General features: G+C 45.4%; 1 protein-coding gene across 2 annotated transcripts in view; it reads left to right on the top strand.

Annotated features, from left to right (window-relative positions):
- grin2da (glutamate receptor, ionotropic, N-methyl D-aspartate 2D, a) overlaps window positions 1-18942 on the top strand; it is a 124503-nt gene extending 105561 nt beyond the window's left edge. Inside the window, exons 15-20 of one of the 2 annotated variants that reach the window (XR_016118582.1) lie at window positions 686-755; window positions 2356-2473; window positions 3788-3849; window positions 6757-6927; window positions 9743-16668; window positions 18886-18942. Coding sequence is in view for 1 of the 2 variants with exons in the window: in XM_089022994.1 (XP_088879120.1) it covers window positions 686-755; window positions 2356-2473; window positions 3788-3849; window positions 6757-6927; window positions 9743-12793 (3472 nt within the window). In the remaining variant the exon portion in view is untranslated. Of the gene's footprint in view, window positions 1-685; window positions 756-2355; window positions 2474-3787; window positions 3850-6756; window positions 6928-9742; window positions 18790-18885 lie in introns of those variants that run through there. The other variant, XM_089022994.1, reaches the window with a different exon arrangement.
- Window positions 18943-19237: the final 295 nt, after the last annotated feature.

Below are 19237 nucleotides of genomic sequence, written 5' to 3'. Positions count from 1 at the left end.
ACAGTCAGACACTGTGGACGAAGACTCGGAACCAGAAAGATTGTCTTTACTGCCGGCAGGAAACGGATTCATTCATGACAGATGTCTGAATTTTGCAGCCCTCTGCCAAGCTATTTATTGAAAGTATATGCAAATTTAAGTGATACATTAGTAAAACATAGCTTTCTTGATTATAATACCACGCCTCTGGTATGTTCCGAGCCTCAACAGCTGTAAGCAATGAAACATTGTCATTTCCATGAGCTGATAAATTTGTAACCTGGCTAATGAGCTCTTCCCGTCAGAGTGTTCAAGTCATAAATAACTTCGGTGATAAAGGAGTATCCCAAGTCCTAAATTCTGTGCAAGGCCAGATCTCCTAGATGAAGCTGACAGTTTAACTTGCTGTGTCAGTTGAACTGAATGACCCCAGGTTGTCTGTGCTTCAATTGTGTATTGAGTCGCACATGTTTACTAAGCATATAACAGCATGAAACTGTTGGGTTATTTTGATGACGTATGAGGAAGTTCAAAATGTAAACAAAGATTACAGAGCGATGTTTAGAGATGTTTGTATGGCGAATTACTCCAACAGAAACTTTTAAATATGATAATTTACTATTCTGTCTAATCTCTATGTCTTTGTCTTTGTCTTGTTCTGGTCTCAGACAAATTGTTATTCAAGTCCCCATGTTTGTGTGTGCAGTAAACTGGATGCTTTCATCTACGACGCAGCAGTGCTCAACTACATGGCCAGGAAAGACGAAGGCTGCAAGGTGACAACAAACTGTCTCATCGCTAATTGACGAAGTGACTGACTAACTGACCATTAGACTGACTAAGCACCCAACACACTGACTGATGACCTGACCGATGGACTGACCCACCTACCTCACCAAATAATTTACCCTCTGACTGACGGAAGGTTAGTGAACTGGTGAACTTCCAAAATAAAAGTTAGACTTACCGACTAACAATATAATACGGAGGTGGGCAAACTATGGCACGTGAGGAGGCGAGTTTCATAGTGCTATCTATGAGCATCAAAGACATCGAAGCGCCCCGTAGTTGCCTTCAAAAGTCCGATGTACGACATCAGCTGAGTAATGTATGGGGATGTAAAGAAGGGATGTAAAGTTAAAGACAATATATGGTAAGAAAAGCCACCAAGTATCTTACTCGTCTGAATTTGTAGCAAATAGTAACTAGCAACAACTCATTTGACAACAATGAGGTTAAAATCTTAGCGAAAGAAAATAGATGGTTTGAAAGGGGAGTAAAAGAAGCTATTTTCGTAAAACAGCAAAACCCCTAACAAAATTGCCATGGTGGGGTGACGTTCAATTTGGATCGTTCCTACAACCGACTTCTCAGGCAACATCAGCTTAGGTATGCTGATGAGGTGATACCAGATCAAATGAGGCAATCAGGCCAGTCGTAGACGCCATACTCAGGCAGGACAATAGAAGTTATCAGTCAGAACAACAGAAGTAATCAGTGTAGCTGCAGGGAGTAGTCCACTGCTCCCCCCAACCTGAGAGCAGGGGCCAAAACTACCAGCATAAGGTTTTAGTTCACTGACCAAGCCTCTTGGATAAGAAGCGAAACGGCCGACACATTCAACGAAGTACAGATGACGGCTGAAGAAACCTCAGCGATTGATTAAATAGTAACTAACTTTGTTAAATTTTGTATTTTTTTATGTTATCTCTGTCTGTCTGTCTGTCTGTCTGTCTGTCTCTTTCTCTGTCTACCTGCCTGCCTGTCTGTCTGTCTATTATAAATTGATTTATTTACTTGCTGACATACTTATTTATTCATTTTTTAATTGTATTCATACACTTGTACTGTATGCTGCAGTTTTGGGGAAATATAATGTGTTGTTGCACTTTGTTGTTTGAGTTGTCACAGATTGAGGTATTTAAAATATTTGGATGTTCATACAGGACATATATTGTACAATTGTTGTTTCATAGTTGCACTCATTCATAAATAATTTTTTTTCTGTTTGATGTTTAGGATTTTGGACAGTCAACATATGCAGTTTTTTATATGTACCGTATCTTGTGCTAAAATCAATGTGGCCTACCAAGCCAAAAAGTTTGCCGACCCCTGCTTTAATACATAAAGTTACTGAAGAACTACCGATTGACAGCACAATCAATCATTTCCCTTATGAATTAACTGACTGACTAATCACATCACTGGCAAAGTATCTGCCTGACTGACCGACTGAAGCAACTAAATGAATGTACCATGTCGCTAACTGACCAACCAAGTGACCGTATATCACATTGTTAGCCACCCGAGGATCAGTGACACTTTCAATTTAACGACTTTCATGGCGTTCATCTTGCGTGGATTTTTCTTCACAAGGTAATGACTATCGGCTCTGGCAAAGTGTTCGCCACCACAGGCTATGGCATTGCTCTTCACAAGAACTCCCGCTGGAAGAGACCGCTGGACCTGGCGCTGCTGCAGCTAGTGGGAGACGGTAAGGGTCATTTCCTCGCATGGGTTGTCAGGGCAGATCAGCAAAATGGAACAAATTGAGACAAGATGAGATTGTCTCTGGAGATCCATGGGCTGCTTGAAGTTATCCATAAAAATTAAGTAGAGATATTTGAGTTTGGGCCTTTTCCCCTTTCATTCCAAGAAATCTTGTTCAGATTTGTTCATGTTTTTGGACATTAGAGCAACCCTACTTGCTCATTTTAGGAAATGCAGCTGTTTATGGGGACTTTTTAGGCGGAACCCATAGTCATTCAGTCCGTCTACAAAGAAGGATGGAAGGTGCGAGAGAGATGCTGATTTGCGACTTATCACAGGTCTTTGAAGATTTTTTTTCTTCCGATGTGTGTCCGTGGGTTGAAAGACAAAGTCAGCTTTATTGTCAAATATGCTAATATGCTTGACATACAGCACAGATGAAATTACTGTCCTCTCAGACCCAGCGTTCAATGCACTTATATATAATGTGGCTAAAAAAGACAGACAATTGACAACAGACAATACTTGTAATTTGTGAATGTAAATAGAGGTAGTGTTGTCTGTAAAGTGAGGTAGTGTCGTATGTTAAGTGAGGTAGTGTCGTATGTAAAGTGACGTAGTGTAGTAATGTAAAAACAAAAAAAAGGTTGAAGTGAGGTCTTGCAGAAAAAAAGGAAAAAATAGAGTTCAGGATGATAGTACTGCATGTAGCGTGTACTCAGAGTTCGGTGAGTGTGGCGTTCCAAAGTGGCGTGAATGGATATTCATCTCAAAATACTGACTGACTGGTGACCAGTTCAAGGTGTAGTCTGCCTTCCGACCCCACGCGATCCAGTTTGTGTTGAGAATGAATGCATGGTTAGTCCTGCTTCACACCGATCGATGTGCGCTGATGTTAGCATTAGCTAGCGTTAAATTAGCCTAGTGCTTCATACCATTTGTGCTTGTACCTCATTTAAGCTGCTTCGTTTGTCTGGTGTGTTTCACAAACACATTAGCAAACTTTAGTCATTTGTGAGAAAGTTGAGGTGAGCCAGGTGGGGATTCTCCTGGCGGGGGTCAACTGAGTTGAGTTGTATTTAATTGCAGCGTCACAATGCTTCAAATCCCTGTGCTCGGAGAAGGAAGCTTTTTCCCCCCTCTTTTTCATCAGAGCGGATGTTGTGGTCAAGATGGCCCAGAGCGGCGCTCCTTGCCTATAGATGACATTCATTAACCGCGAGGTCAATCAGTGTTGTAACTGTGAGAGACCTCCATTGACTGGACTTATGTTCATGTTCTCTCTCTTTGTGTGTGTGTGCGCGTGTGTGTGTCATAGATGAGATCGACATGTTGGAGCGTCTTTGGCTGTCGGGAATCTGCCACAATGACAAGATTGAGGTACATCGACCACATTTTCAAATACATGTTGCGATTAGCAGTTCCAGAATCAGTTCCTGAATCAGATCCTGCTCTTCTCATGGATGCTGTTGATGAAGATGAAAGTCCTGTCTGTGGGAGGCACCGCATGGCATCCAGATGGACAGAAAATCTAAACAAGAAACAATAATAATAATAATAATAATAATAATAATAATAATAATAATAATAATAATAATAATAATAATAATAATAATAATAATACATTTCATTTATAAGCGCCTTTCAAAACTTTCAAGGTCACTTTACAGTCACAGGATAAGTGTTTCTGTCGTTCTGTCGGTCAGCAGCGGCAGCCACACATGCCAGCGTTCACTCAACCCGGAAGTAAATAGAAAGCTAGCTAGCCAGCTAGTAGATAGCTAATAGATAGCTCGCTAGATAACTAGCCACCTAGATAGCTATATAGCTAGAAAGTTAGCTAATACACTGAATGTCACTAAAATGCACAGATAGAAAGCTAGCTAGCCAGCTAATAGATAGCTAATAGATTGGCAACAGATAGCCCCCTAGATAGCAAGCCACCTTCTTCTTTTCCTTTGGGCTTTTCCCTTCAAGGGGTTGTCGCCACAGCAAATCAGTGTCCTCCATCTTTAGAGGTTTGATCCGCATGTTTGTTTTGGCCAAGCTTTTACGTCGGATGCCCTTCCTGACACAACCCTCTGTATTTATCCGCGCTTGGGACCGGCACAAGAAGACTTATGTCCCTTTGTGGCTACAGAACAAGCAACTCGCTCAGTAAAAGGCTCCCAAACACAAAATGGTCATCGGCACAGCAACATTCAAAAAGGCAAAAACTATACTCACCATTTGATGACAATGCTCTGATTTTACCATGAAATGTGCATATCTTGCCGTGCATGTTTTTCGAATGTGGGACGGAACCCTGTTGATGACGAGCAAGCCACCTAGATAGCTATATAGCTAGCTAGCTAGCTAGCTAGCTAATAAACTGAATGTCACACTGTCGGATGCCCTTCCTGACACAACCCTCTGTATTTATCCGCGCTTGGGACCGGCACAAGAAGACTATGTCCCTTTGTGGCTACAGAACAAGCAACTCGCTAGGATTGGAGTACGACTAAAGGTGGTAAGAGTTACAGGATTAGTTTGTAGAAGTAATAGTAGAAGAAGCTTAGTGGTGTTGTAATTCTCACATTGTTAGTGATGGTGCCCAAATGTTTGGACTGAGGGTCTACATTTTTGATCACCTAACCTCTCACGATGCACTTATACCCGAATAGCCATAATGGCCCCCCCGAGATGAACAAAACAGAATAAAGTTGACACAAGTGTTGATGAATTTGTGAAAAGGAAATCACATACTGTCGTGGAAGACCCGACACAGAGACATACAGTGTACTATTGCAGCCTGTTCATGAGCGTAGCTCACACTTACCGTTTTAAAATGCTTCTCTTGTCCTACCAGATTGCCATTCTTTGCAGGAGCCATCCATGAATTTAAGTCAAGTCAGCTTTATTGTCAAATATGCTAATATGCATGACATACAGCACAGATGAAATTACTGTCCTCTCGGGCCCAGCATGCAATGCACTTATAATGTGGCTAAAAGGACAGACAATTGACAACAGACAATACATGTAGATGGTGAATGTAAAGTGAGGTAGTGCGGTGGGGAAAGTGATGTAGTGTGGTAATGCTAAAACAAAAACAGGTGAGGTGAGGTCGTGTAGAAAAAAAAGTAAAAAATAGAGTTCAGGATGATAGTGCAGCGTGTACTCAGAGTTCGGTGAGTGTGGCAGTGGAAAGGGGGAGGGGGGGCAGGGCTGGGAGGGAGTTGAGTCTCCTGCCTGCCTGGTGGCAGAAACTGTCCTTGAGCCTGCTGGTCTTGGCTCGGAAACTCCGTAGTCTCCTACCCAGTGGCAGCAGATCCTGATGGCTCTGCAGATGTGGCGGGTGTTGTAAATGACCTGAAGGGGGTGGGGGACACACCGATGATTTTCTCAGCATTTCTCACGTTGCGCTGCAGAGTCTTACGTCAGGACATGGTGCAGGCGTTGTACCACACGGTGATACAGCTAGTCAGGATGCTCTCGATGGTACCACGGTAGAAGGAGGTCGTGATGGGGGTAACAAACTTTGAATCATAATAATAAGAAACGCTAAATCACAACAGTTGCAAATGCAAACCGCTGAGCGCCAAAAGCTTGCCGGAATCTAAAGATGACCTGCTTTTTAAATGTTGATTTTTATAGTGCTTTTTGCGACAGTCAGACACATAAGATGATTCAGACTTGCAGTGTGCATTAACCCCAAAAATATATTTTAGGATCAATCTGTGAGCTACCGGAAGTCAACGTAATGGCCATCCCTGCTGGAGACAGTCTTTATAAGTATTAGTGTTGTTCATATTAGTATGACGTAGTGTATGAGTAGTACAACGAGTAGTTGAAGTAAAAGAGGTGATGCTTTGTAGTAGTAGAAGCAATAGCCTTAGTACGAGGAGTACTAATTACAGTCATAGGAACTGTGATTGTCGTTATGGTGGCAATAAATGGTTGCAGTTGTACAACCTTAGTATGACGGAAGTCAACGTAATGGCCATCCCTGCTGGAGACAGTCTTTATAAGTATTAGTGTTGTTCATATTAGTATGACGTAGTGTATGAGTAGTACAACGAGTAGTTGAAGTAAAAGAGGTGATGCTTTGTAGTAAAAGTAGAAGCAATAGCCTTAGTACGAGGAGTACTAATTACAGTCATAGGAACTGTGATTGTCGTTATGGTGGCAATAAATGGTTGCAGTTGTACAACCGCCAATAATGTTAGCATTTGACTAATTATGGTATGTGATGTGATTTTTTTTAACGTGGTAGTATCCGTGTCCTCCACATGTGCGACGACGCAGGTGATGAGCAGCAAGCTGGACATCGATAACATGGCGGGAGTCTTCTACATGTTGCTGGTGGCAATGGGTCTAAGCCTGCTGGTGTTTGCCTGGGAGCATCTGGTCTACTGGAAGCTGAGACACTGCATCAAGCGCTCGGGCAGCATGGACTTCCTCCTGGCTCTCAGCAGGGTGAGACATGACACATGATAGGCCATCTCTGCACAACATAAAATGGTCCTGAAAAAGTGGAGAGCCTTTGAATATTTATTTTCTCTTGCGATGGTCTCCTGCAGTCATTCATTAAAGTTGTCATAATGGTTGCTGGTGTCGCTGTAGTTGTAATAGTGCTCATTGTCATGGTCGTGATTGTATTCCAAAGTTGTTTGCCTTCCAGGGCCTTAGCCTTGTAAGTGATGTTTGGAATCTGGGTGTGAGTACTGGCCTACCGCAGCTCCTGGCTTGCGTTCTCATTTTCTATTTCTGTGTCTGGTCGATCTGTTTAATCAACGTCTGGACGTAGGTACAGTACATTACTCCAAAACCAATTTGAGAACCAGTAATTGGCTGTAGTTGATATTGGCTTTGATGAAAAGGCTTCTTCAGCCATCATCTGTACTTCTTTGAACGTGTCGGACGTTTTGCTCCTCATGGATGGACCAATCCTGTACGACTGAGAGCCTACGTAGACGTGTTGGAGTTAATGTTTGTCTGGTTTTCATGTAGCTTTAAGTTCTCATCTCCGTTTACTTCTGCAATGAAGATGTATGCCAAAAAAGAAAGATCCCGGTTGCAGGATTTCTTCCTCCGCTCCTTCTGCCTGTCCTCAAACCAGCTTTGCTTTCAGGAAAAGAGCATTAATCACTTCCATCTGCTGTAAAATAGCTTGAACTTTAAACAGAAGCTCCCCTCGGATACTGGCGTTGTCTTTTGAAACAGCCGCTGATTTATGAACCAGTTTGATCCCTAAAGGGGGGCTCTTGCTCATGTAAATACGTTTGTTACTCATTAGTCCGAGCCAGTCAAGTGAGCCTGCGGCACGCATGGCTGCGCTTCCTGTCGGCGAAAGTGACGTTCACCTCCCCCTAATCCAACCAGAGAGTAGCACTTTGTTTTCTCGTGAGTAAACTCCTCATTATCCCAACGTTTTGAAAAGAATTAAAGCTGCAAGCAGAGATGAAGGAGCCAACGACCCGCCTCGTTGGCCGGCGTTTCTGCTTCTGATTGGGGGAAGGAATTCCCGAGTAAGTTTGACAAAATACGAACCCTCCAGTTTTTACGATCAGCTTCAAACTATTTCAGGTACACACAAATGTCAGATCCAGCATATTATAGTTCACTGCTATAATGAGTTTTGTCGACTTATATGTTTACATTTTATAAGAAGTGAAACAGGCAGGACGGCCAGGTGGACCAGTGGTCAGCATGTCGACCTCGTATCACAATTTGCAAGGTGGTGATGGTGATGGATCCTAAAACAGCAGGCAGGAGGAAGCAGCATGGTGTAATTGACGAATTGTATTAAATAGTCAGCAGGAACAAAATCTAAAACATCAAAGTCATCAGAACAACAAAGTACAAAGTATCAAAGATACTAGATACTAGATACTAGATAGATGCTTTGATCCTCTCCTCTTTCATCTGCAACTGCTTTATGTAACAAAGAGGGTACAGAAAGTGCTTAAGAATGTCTCTCTGTGTCTTTGTGTTGTCATGTTATTTGTTATTTAGTTGTTTTTTGTTCTTTTGACTTCAAGACGGCGCCGCAAGTGTGGCTGCCTTTCCAGCAGCTCCTGTGTTTTACTTTTCTACTTTCATTTCTTTCATAACTTTGCTGCTGTGAAATGTAAATTTCTCCACTGCGAGACTAATAAAGGCAAATCCAATCCAATCCAATCCAATCCAAAACCATGAGTAAAAATATGCCAAGATGAAACAAACCTGACAGGGTGAAGCAAAGACATACAATGACCCGACAACGAATGGTCGTGCCGGGAGTCCTTTTAACTGCCACTTATTGGAACGACCAACATCTGTCTAGGTGCAGGCGGGGCCGTCAGCGCCACCTGTTGGTCGTCAACCAGATCGTGACACCTCGCAGTGCAGACGTTGTGGGTTCACTCCGGCCTCCCTGTGTGTAGTTTGGATGTTGTCCCCAGACCGGGGTCGGTCTTCTCCGGGTCCTCTGGTTTCCTCTCACATTCCAAAAACATGCATGGCGGGCTGATTGAATACTCCAAATCATCCTTAGGTGTGAATGTGAGCGCAAGCTGTTTTTATCTGTGTGCCTTTCGATTGGATGGCAACCGGTTCAGTGTTTCCCCCCACACAGTTGGGATAGGCTCGAGAACTCCTGTGTGAGGATTAAGCGTAATGGGGAAGGAAGGAAGGAAGGAAGGAAGGAAGGAAGGAAGGAAGGCAGGCAGGCAGGCAGGCAGGAAGGAAGGAAGGAAGGAAGGAAGGAAGGAAGGAAGGAAGGAAGGAAGGAAGGAAGGAAGGAAGGAAGGAATGCAACAGTGACTTCTGTTGGGTTTGTGGCTCATAAAATATGTACATTTATGCTTCGCTATTCACGCTTTCAAAATTGGCGAGCTTTCGGACCTTCTGAAAAGACCATTCCTCCTACGTGAAAGGAAATAGGAAATAAAACCATCACTCCAAGGCCTGTTAGCTCGATAGTTATCTCCCACTGTGTGTAGCATGCGTGCATTAAATGTCTCCTCTGTGGCTCGCCGGAAGCCAATCAATGTCTCACACCAGTTTCAAATTCATAGGGCACTGAGCGACGGGCTCAGGGGGGCCGCCGATAGCACTGCCACTGCTGTCGGAGGCACATTATTAAAGTCTTGAGCAGATTGCCGTGCCAGATTTACACCGCTGAGAATACTTGGGCTTTCGGAAGAGAGGGCCATATCAATGCATCTTATCAGTGACATTCACGAATGACAGCTTTTCTTTGTGTGCTGCTGTGTTTTTGATGTTCATGTCTTGCTTCTGTCTCGACCAGGGCATGTATAGCTGCTGTCAGTTTGAGGACGAAACGACGGCAGGAAGCGGTAAGAGTTCCTTGCCGCAGTACCACACGGTGCCCACTGTGGCTCAGCAGCACTTGGTAACCGCCACAGTCAACAACACAGCCGCCATCACAATGATGCAGCAGCAGCCGCCACCTCCGCCCAAGCACGTCCAAAAGCAACCACAGGGGCAGACCTATACCACCATGCTGTCAGGATCGCCGCCACCCCCAAGACATTCAGCCATGGCGCTGGGCCCTTCTAATAGCCCCCTCTTTGAAGGCCCCATGCCATGCTCCACATTTCTTCCTCGCCATGACCGCAGACTTGCCGTGGTGGATCGCTGGAACCGGCCGAAGCCGGAGAAGGTCCTAAGTGGCAGCAGTGGTACGAGCTTGGGTATCGGGGGTATTGCGGGAGGCATTACTGAACTCCAGGCCCAGCAACAATACCAGCAGAACCTGGCACAACACTGGAAACTGCAAGGAACAAGTGATAACGGGCTTGATGAGTACAAGCGGTACTATGGGCCCATCGATCCAGAGGGGCTCGGGGCTAATTCGGACCAGCAGATTGGGGGCAGCCAGCAGACTCCCAAAGCTAATCCCAGAGGTCTTAAAGCCACTGGAATGTTGAGGCCCCCTCCCAAAGATCCCGGATCCTTAATCGGTAAGCCACCACCCCCACTGCCCTCCTCGCCACGAAGGCCTCCCTTCTGGCGGCGTGGGAGTCTTGCTCAGGTGAGGAGAAAGAGCTCAGGGGGTCCTCTATATGAGAACATCCTGCCTCTGGGGAGAAGAGGTGGTGGCAGGTATGGAGCAAGTGATCTCATGGGAAGGAGGGGCCGCCATCCTCCCGCACTTCCCCCTCTGCCAGTCCCCCTTTCTTCCCCTACACATACCCCAACCACTCCTTCATCGCCATGCCGCTTCTATTCCACCTGCTCCAGCATCTCATCATCTTCTTCCTCAACATCCTCCTCCTCTTCGTCATCCTCGGCCTCTGTCTCCCGCTCAAATTCTCCGTCGTCTTGTTCCAGTGATAGCTCCTACAACTCCTCCTTAAGTTTCCGCTATCGCGCCGGAGACCGTGAATTTACAGCCGAGGATGATTATGACTCCGATCTGCTGACGGAAGAATCAAGTCTCCTACTGGGCTCACGCCGGAAGATTCGCTCCCGTCGCATGTCGTCGCGTTCGCTGCCATGTACCCCGCCGCCACCTATCCCGCCACGCAAGCCACGTCTGCTGAGGGACTACAGGCGAGATCGGAGGAGTAGTCAGCTGGCACAGTTACATGAGTGGTGGGCTTCGTGGGGTGACAGAGAAAGGGGCACGTCAGGGACAACCATCCTTGGCGATGTGAGTGGGCTAAGAGAAGACAAAAGGCAGCACAAAGAGAGGGAACGTGAAAACAAGAAGAAGAAGGGAAAAAAGAAAAAGAAGCGGGAAGAGAGAGAGCGAGAGAGGGAGCGAAAGCGACGCAAAGCCAAGAAAAAAAAGAAAGATGAAAAGCTAAGGAAGAAGGAGCGAAAGAAGTCAGAGCAGGAGGAAAGAGACCCTGAGAGGCGAGACGAAGCCAAACCTGGAACACCAGACTACCCATCATACCTTCACCTGCGGAGGGAATCCTTTACCAAAAAGAATGAGAGCTCTATTCGCAGCTATGGGTGGAATATCCCAGCTGCGGACGACAGGAAAGAGAGAGAAGGAAAAGAACAAGAGGATGGTGAGGATAGCCGAGTCAAAGAAAGGCAGCATAGACGCAGGAACAGCACACACTACCGGCCCTCCAGCACCAAGCCATCCACATCTGTCAAGTTTTGGGCAGGGAACCTCTCGTCCGACACCATCCCGTCGGCCTTCTTGCCCTTGTTGCCTGTTGCTTCAAAAAAGCGGAAGAACAAAAGCTCAGACAGGGATGTTGTGATAGAAGGAGAGAGAAAACCCCTGCTGGTTCGGGACGGGAGAGGTGAAATGTCCTCCAAGGAAGGTCTACCCTACCACGCATGGGAATCAGACCTGGGGGAAGACGAGTCTGAGCAAGAGCGAAGGAAAGGCGATCACACCAAGAGGCAAGGCAGGACCATCTCTGATGAAGACCGAGATAGGGATAAGGTTGTCGGGATTTATTCAGATGATGAGGGGTCTTCGGGAGAGTTTGGCAAATTTGAGAGGTACTGGGATGATCATGACAGCAGAGCGGTAGGTGGGATTGGCGGAGGGGGGTGGTTTTTTAGTACCTATCCCTCCAGGGACAAAGCAGGGAGCATCAACAGCAGAGATGACTTGTTCCTAGAGCGAGGGGAAAGGTGGGGCACCGGAGAAAGCGGGTGGGGTTGGGGTTCAGCCGCACACTGGCCACCGTCTCCGCTCACGCCACCTCCACCTCGACGCTACTGGTCAGTGGACAAACTGAACATTCAGGATGAGAAGACGACAAAGCGCAGGTACAAGGACAAAGTGAGAGGACACCCGGCTTGTTCTTCCTGCCACTCCCCTCAACACCATCCACATTCTCACACTTCCAAGTGGGCCCGTGTTACCTCACGCAGCCAAGAAGAGCTTTACCGTCACTGCCAGAGTTTCGGCAGCACCCCGAAACCCAAACACGACTCCTTGTCGTCCTCCAAGCCTGATCGCTCTCAAAACCTCTCCAAATGTGGAAGTCAGTCAAACCTGAGCGTCCAGCAACGAATACAGAGATCAGAAAGAGTCAGACTTCCTTCCCCGCCAACCACCCTTGTTCCCAACTTACCAGCTCCCCTTCCCACCCTTCCAGCTCCTCCATCCTCGGTTCACCCCATCCGCGCTCCTCTGATGACCTCCTCTTCCTCCGTGTCCTCGCCCTCCGTGGTATCGTCCACCCCAGGCGCCCCACAGCCTTCTGTGTCTTCAGCAAGTGCCAAACTGCAGTACCAGAGGCTCCGTTCTGTTCCTCCGCCCCAGAGGTTTTCCCCGTCTCCTCATGTGCCCCTCAAGACCAAGACCCTCTGCTCTCGGAGGGGCTCGGCCCATTTCTCCAGCGTGGAGAGCGAGGTCTGACGCCCGAGGCGATCTGTATCACGATCCTCTTTCCGGCCAACACGGCTATTCGGTTCCCTGACGCTCAGCACAAAGTGACCATGCAGCCCAACACATCCAACGCCTCCTTTTGGAGTAAAATGGGAACAAATTTGCTTCTTCCCACAGCAACGTTTCGCATCAGAAGTGGGGCGATCAACCTTCGGAGCTGCAAGGCACTCCTTTGCTATACGGCCGGTAAAGGGCTTTGAGTGATGGATCAAGGGAATCGTTTGTATCTAATGTGTGTTCTGAGGGCTCAGGAACTTTGTCATATACCTGCTGCTCCCGCAAGCCTTGAGCAATCTATGACAATTGTGTTCTTTTCCACCCTTAGACCAATGGCTTACCACCACTTAGTTTTCCCCCTACAAGAACTGTTTACATTCCCGCAAATCTGTGATGCCAGTAAGGGGCACCTTCCTCCCGTATGATCAAAACTGTTCATTTGGCGTGAGAGGAAGTAGACGCATCATCTTCTGTTTTCATTTTGTGTTGTCCTGCCGCAAGAACCTTCCCTAGCTTTCCCTCACCCCCTGCGCTGTGCTTCTCGTATCTCTGTGCTTTTTCTGTCTTTGTATTCTTGACAACAGGGTAAGTCAACTGTGACTGACATTCTGCTGGCTTAATGAAAAGCTGAGTGCCAAACTCCACATCAATTTTTACTCATTTTCGCTACCCACCACACTGTTTTACACGCACTTAAAGGGCACACAAACGCTCAAGCGCTAGGATAACTGTGTTTTTTTTTTCTTTTACCAGAGCAATACATCATGCTGTTTTTTTTCAGTGCGTTTGCGTTACTTTTGTGTTGTTGTTGTTATTGATGTCGATCTATATAATTCTAAATATTGAGAAATGTATTGAGTCTACTACGATGTAAATCTACTGTGCTCGACGCCCCACGGTACATTCCCGCCAACTACCTACCACAGGAACGGCAGCAGAAGCCCCATCCACTTCCTCCCTGGCGCCTTCTTTGAATTGACTGAATGTAACGTTGACACTTAACATGCCTGATGAGGATGACGTAGCATCGATTTATATGGATGGTAGCCTTAATGGAGCCCATGTTTTTTTTTTTCTTCAACATCATTCCTTATCATAGACAGAACCCTAAACCCAAACCCTTGTACCTGAACTAACACTAAACAGTCAATCATATCCATATCCTGTACCTTTAACGCTACCACTTATCACCAATAATGCTGAACTCCTCCATTACAATCCAAATCCTACGACCCTAATCTAATCCCAAACCTGAACTCTACCCCTCAACCCAGTCTCCAATCATAAATGTAAGGCTTTACCCCTTTACCCTCATCTTGAAACCGAAGCTTTCACCCCTGGAGCCTAACCTATGAATGTAATTAGAATCCCTTTACCCTCACCTCCAAGATCAATCCCCGTTCCCTAAGCAACAACCCTAAAGCAAATCTTTGAAAGCTATCCCGTTTTCAAACATGAGCACGGTGACGGGTGTCCCTTTGGCGCAGTGGTGCTACACTTGTTTGACCAGGCCACAAGTTGTCACAGGGAAATGTGCTAAGTGTAGCTAAATGCTGTTCCCCAAAGGATTACACACGTGACTTTGGCGTCTGTACGTGGAATTGGCGCAGCAGAGTTTATTTGGATTGGTTAAGTGCCGTTTTGAGGAGAGACAGTGCCTATGTGGGATCCTAGCTAGCGGCAGCATTGGCTGGAATATACGCGGCGGGGTGCAAGCGGCAGAGCAGCGCTCCTGTTGGCGCACTTTTCAAAAAACGTTCTCACTTTGAAGATGGGCTTTTTTTTGTAACCTGCCAGCGAGCTGACACCAGCAGCCAAACTCGAGAAGCAAATAAGAAGAATTCACGCTGCTAGCTGCCAGCCTGCTGCGATACACTTTTAGCAGTGACGGACACGAGCGGAGTGCCAACGTCATTTTTAGAGTCACCTTTTCAGCTTGCCTGAAACTGCATCTGAGCCATTATTTACTCCAACCAGAAGAGACTTTAGATTTTTTTTTTTTAAGTCAATCTGCCTTTTTGCTAATGAGCTAAATCCACTTCTATATACATACAGTACATACATGTGCCGTAAGTGTTTGTCTCATCAACAATCTTCCGTTTTCCCTCCTTTGAGTTCTCAAATGATCCCAAAGACCTCCGCCAAGGCTTAACAATCAGTTTAAAAAATTCTGTAGTAATGTCCTCACATTAGGTAACACGTTGGATGAGTGGATAGCACATCTGCCAATTTTGAGGTCACACATTTTGGGCTTTAGCTTCGCTGTGTGCAGTTTTATTTTTTCTTACCTATGCTTGCGTGTTTTCTCTCCGGGTACTCCAGCTTCGCAAAAAAACATGCGTTTGAGATGAACTGAAGATTCTAAAATTGAGAAACTTCATGGTATGGTTATTGTTGGTTTCCAGCCCATTGGGGGGGCGTACGCCACCTCTTGGCCCAATTCCTGCTCATTTGAGATGCTAATGACAAGATGCGCTTTAGAAAATGGATTATTATTTCCCCTGACATAGCGGATTTGTCTGAAAAGTACTATTTTCCAATGTATAAGGCACACCAGGCTATAAGTTGCACCCTCAATGAATGGTGTATTTTCAAACATTGTTTTAAGGCACACCACATAGGGCGCTACATTAAAGGCTGGGGTTACATTATCATAATAATAATGATACATTTCATTCATAATCACCTTTCTCTCATACAAACTCTCAAGGTCACTTTACAGTCACAGGTTAAGTTATTCTGCGGGTGAGCAGCGGCAGCCACACGCACCAGCGTTCACTGAACCCCAAATAACTCAAATAGATAGTAAGCTAGCTAGCTAGCTAATCGATAGCCAACAGACACCCTAGCTAGAAGAAAGCCAGCCAGCTAGATAGTGAATAGATAGCTATCTAGTCAGCCAGATAGCTAGCTAGCCAGCCAGAGCTAATGGATAGCATTATACGCTGCTGCGCTAAAGGAAAGGATTTCACCAGAATTTTGTTTTTTTGATGTCAAACACAAAAATAGAAATTGCAGAAAAGTACAATGTAAGATATTTCCTCAATATTTATGAGCTCAAAAATATTCCACGGTTTTATCACAATATAGTAAAAAAAATCAGATGACCAATCATCTTTCATGAAAACGTAGGGGTTTTTATAGAATATTCTGGCCTTATGTTATTCAGAAATAAAGGAATTTTGTTTTTCTTGAGAGACTAAGTACAAAAAAGGCCAAATTTTCATGCACCGCACTCTACTTCTACGTACAAAAATGCAGTCGGTGGCTGCTGAGAGCAGTTGCGAGACCTGTTGTGGCTCAATCTTAGGCGCACCAGGCGCTGGGTCATCTTTTGAAGAAAATCAAGGCTTTTGGGTGCGCCTTATACACTGGAAAATATGGTGTAAACACAACACTTCCTTTGGCGGAGGTATCTGGAAGAATCCAAAATGACAAATTTAGCCCATTTTATGTTGAAGAATGTCATTTATCTCCCATCCATCTTGTCCGAAGGTGTGTTCTGCTTGTACGGCTTTCAAAAGAGGAAGAATCAATGTGTGATATATGTTGCTCTTAAATATCTGAGATCTATATTTAAATCGAATCTGCTCTAAGTTTGACTCTCTATTCTGTCGTTTGTCCTCATCTGGACCTTGCCCTCTTAACTGAGCACCCCACCGCGTTCTCAAAGAGACCGCCACGTAACTGCCTCCGTGAGCCAACACCGAGGGTCCAACCCAGTGACAGTGTGGCAGGGTGGCGGCGGGGGGGTGCGCCAGTGTCTTATGACCGTCTCACTGTAGCGGCGCTGGCGAGCGTTTGTCTACCTAGAGGGGCCTTCTTTCTCTTCGCTTCTTGGCCTATGCGTGAGTCACGGGCTTGCTGCTTTCTAAGTTCTCTCGTGTGTATGTGTGTGTGTGTATAAGTGGGCAAGAGCGTGGCTTTTGACCTCTTGTTACCACCGTGGTACCACAGGGGACCACGTAGGGAGTCTCTGACACCATGTAGCTAGCAAGCTTTTTTTTTTGATGCTGTGTCTTCTTGACCAGGGTTGCCAAACTCCAGTTTTTTATGTATTTATTTATTTTGCTACCTCATATGGGGTGAATGGCAAAGCTGACGTTTAGTCTACTGCTCATGTCGAAAGAACAGAAAAGCTTGAAACAATACCCCTATCCATCTTTCCTGTGGTTAGAGAAGAATCAATGCTTTGTTTTTGTTTCCTTGGTGTTTTTACATGGTCACAAAAGACAGTATTTTGCCGGTCAAATGAGGTCAAAGCCAACCTGCATTTCTGTAAATTCCTCCAAATGTCACCTTCATTTCTCTTTACTCCTGTGAAAAACGTCCAATTTCAAGTAATTCATGCTGGATTTTTTCAACCCTCATCTTGACAAACACTTTCCTTCTTGACTTGACAAAGATGGAGTGGTGCTGCCGTTCCCACCGAGGCTCGGATTAGGCTAACCAAAGCTACTTTAACTCCAAACAATTTGGACTTTAACATCTTTAAAGGACAACCGACACCTCCGGACAGGTTGCGTCCCTAATTTGTAAAATGACTTCAAATTACTTCTACTGAGCGCATTTTACAGAGATTCCACCACATATAACTATATTTTACGTGTTAAAACTCGCGCTGAGTATTCAGGAAGTCTTGTTTTCGAGTTGGTGACGATGCCCTCAGTGACGTCACGGAGGGAACGCCCCTAACCGACAAAGCGACACAGTGCATTTTGTGTACTTTGTTTCATCTGAAAACACCGTGTTGATGGCGAAATTAGAAGGAAAACGACATAAATAACGTGATGGTGAGTCGTGTGGCAGCCAATTGCAGTAACATGCATACACAAATTCCCAGTGGACAAACCAGCCATTTGCAACGGACTAAAGCAGTATAGCTCCAGCTGAGGGGCTCCCCGGAGTGCGCGAATCCCCGCTGTCATCCTCTCAGCCTGACAAGGGGTAGAAAGTTGCTTCCAGTGGTGAAAGAGAACAATCATCATAATAGTGGAGCAAACCTGATACTTCTTTGTCACAAAGGAGCTAAGCGGAGTTAGCGATGGATAACCGCTCTCATTCATCCGTAAGTTCGTAACTCTTCATCTTGAAAGTTTAAACAACTTTTTGCATGCACAACCATTCTACATTGATGTTGACATATTGTAGCTTATCATTTGTTATTCATGTCCTTATATGCCAGATATCACCGAAGTTGATGTTATATTGCTTGTTCACAGAGCTTCATATATGCTTCATATGTCGTGTCCTTCAGTTTCGTATTGATGCGGAAGGACTTCTTTAATCAATCGCAAACACTTATGCTTTCCTCTTCAGAACTATTTCAATCATTCATAACTGGATGAGTAACAAAGGATCTTTTATCCGAATCTGAACTCTGAAGCCATTGTTTTGATTCTGGAGCCAGGCAGTTTGTGAAGGAGTTTCCTGACGAGATGTCACGAACAAGGGGGGGGGGGGGGCTTTCTGAATCTCTTCAGTTTTGAGCTCATTTGTGGCAGTTTTGGGCAACTTTAAGTCATTTTTGACTAAAAATATCAGCCTGCGTGTTTTGGGTATTTTAGATTCTATAAAACGGTTTTCTGATGTCAGGAAACAAAATAAATGGTGTCGGTTGTCCTTTAAAATGGAAGCCAAAAGTGTAAGTGCACACACGTACGCACTTCTAAAGTCGGCGCGTGTCTGGAAATGATCACTTCAAGCCTTGCGGTGGGGGGGGAAACAGCCTGCAGCCAAACAAACTGTACAAGCTGAAACTCAAGAATTATGCTACTCACACATTTGTTGTCACACACTCACACATACACACGCGAGAGGGTGATGACAATACAGTAATGTGATGGAGCAGGACAGCTAATTTTAATAAAGTTCTACAAAGTAAAGTACCAAGTGGGTCTGTTCAAAAATGTTCCTACTAATGTGTGCATGTTTGTGTGCGTGCATTTACCAAACTGAGCGTCTGAACTGACATTGTGAGGGTGTGCATGTGAGTTTTGCGCATTTCTTCACGTGAGTCAGTGGGTTCTCTCTTGCTCTTTCTCTCCTTGATGTCGCTTCTGCAGGGGTAAACCGGAGTATCTTGCAGATTGTCGTCTGGAGACGCCTCTGCCGCATTCCCGTAAGCTTCCAGTTACACCGAGAGACACCCACACCTTCAGAGTGGCTCATGTGTATCTGTGAGAGCGCTCGTGCAGCTGGGTTCATCAATAAAAACTCAGCTGATTGGATTTGGGAGATTGGTGGCACTTAGAAGCTTCTATCCTGGAGCAGAAAAACTTGTTCAAAGTTTTTAATAGATGTGCTGCATCCTGACTCCTGCTTGTATGCCGTTAAGCTAATACCATAGTTAATAGTCCTCGGTTAGGTGCACCATCTACCTCCAGTAGATGTTATCAGACAATAAAATATGAGTGT

This window comes from Hippocampus bargibanti, linkage group LG20, assembly GCF_051943395.1.
Source record: "Hippocampus bargibanti isolate YZ-2025 linkage group LG20, ASM5194339v1, whole genome shotgun sequence".
Lineage (NCBI taxonomy): Eukaryota > Metazoa > Chordata > Actinopteri > Syngnathiformes > Syngnathidae > Hippocampus > Hippocampus bargibanti.
This window is presented reverse-complemented; position numbering and strand designations above follow the sequence as displayed.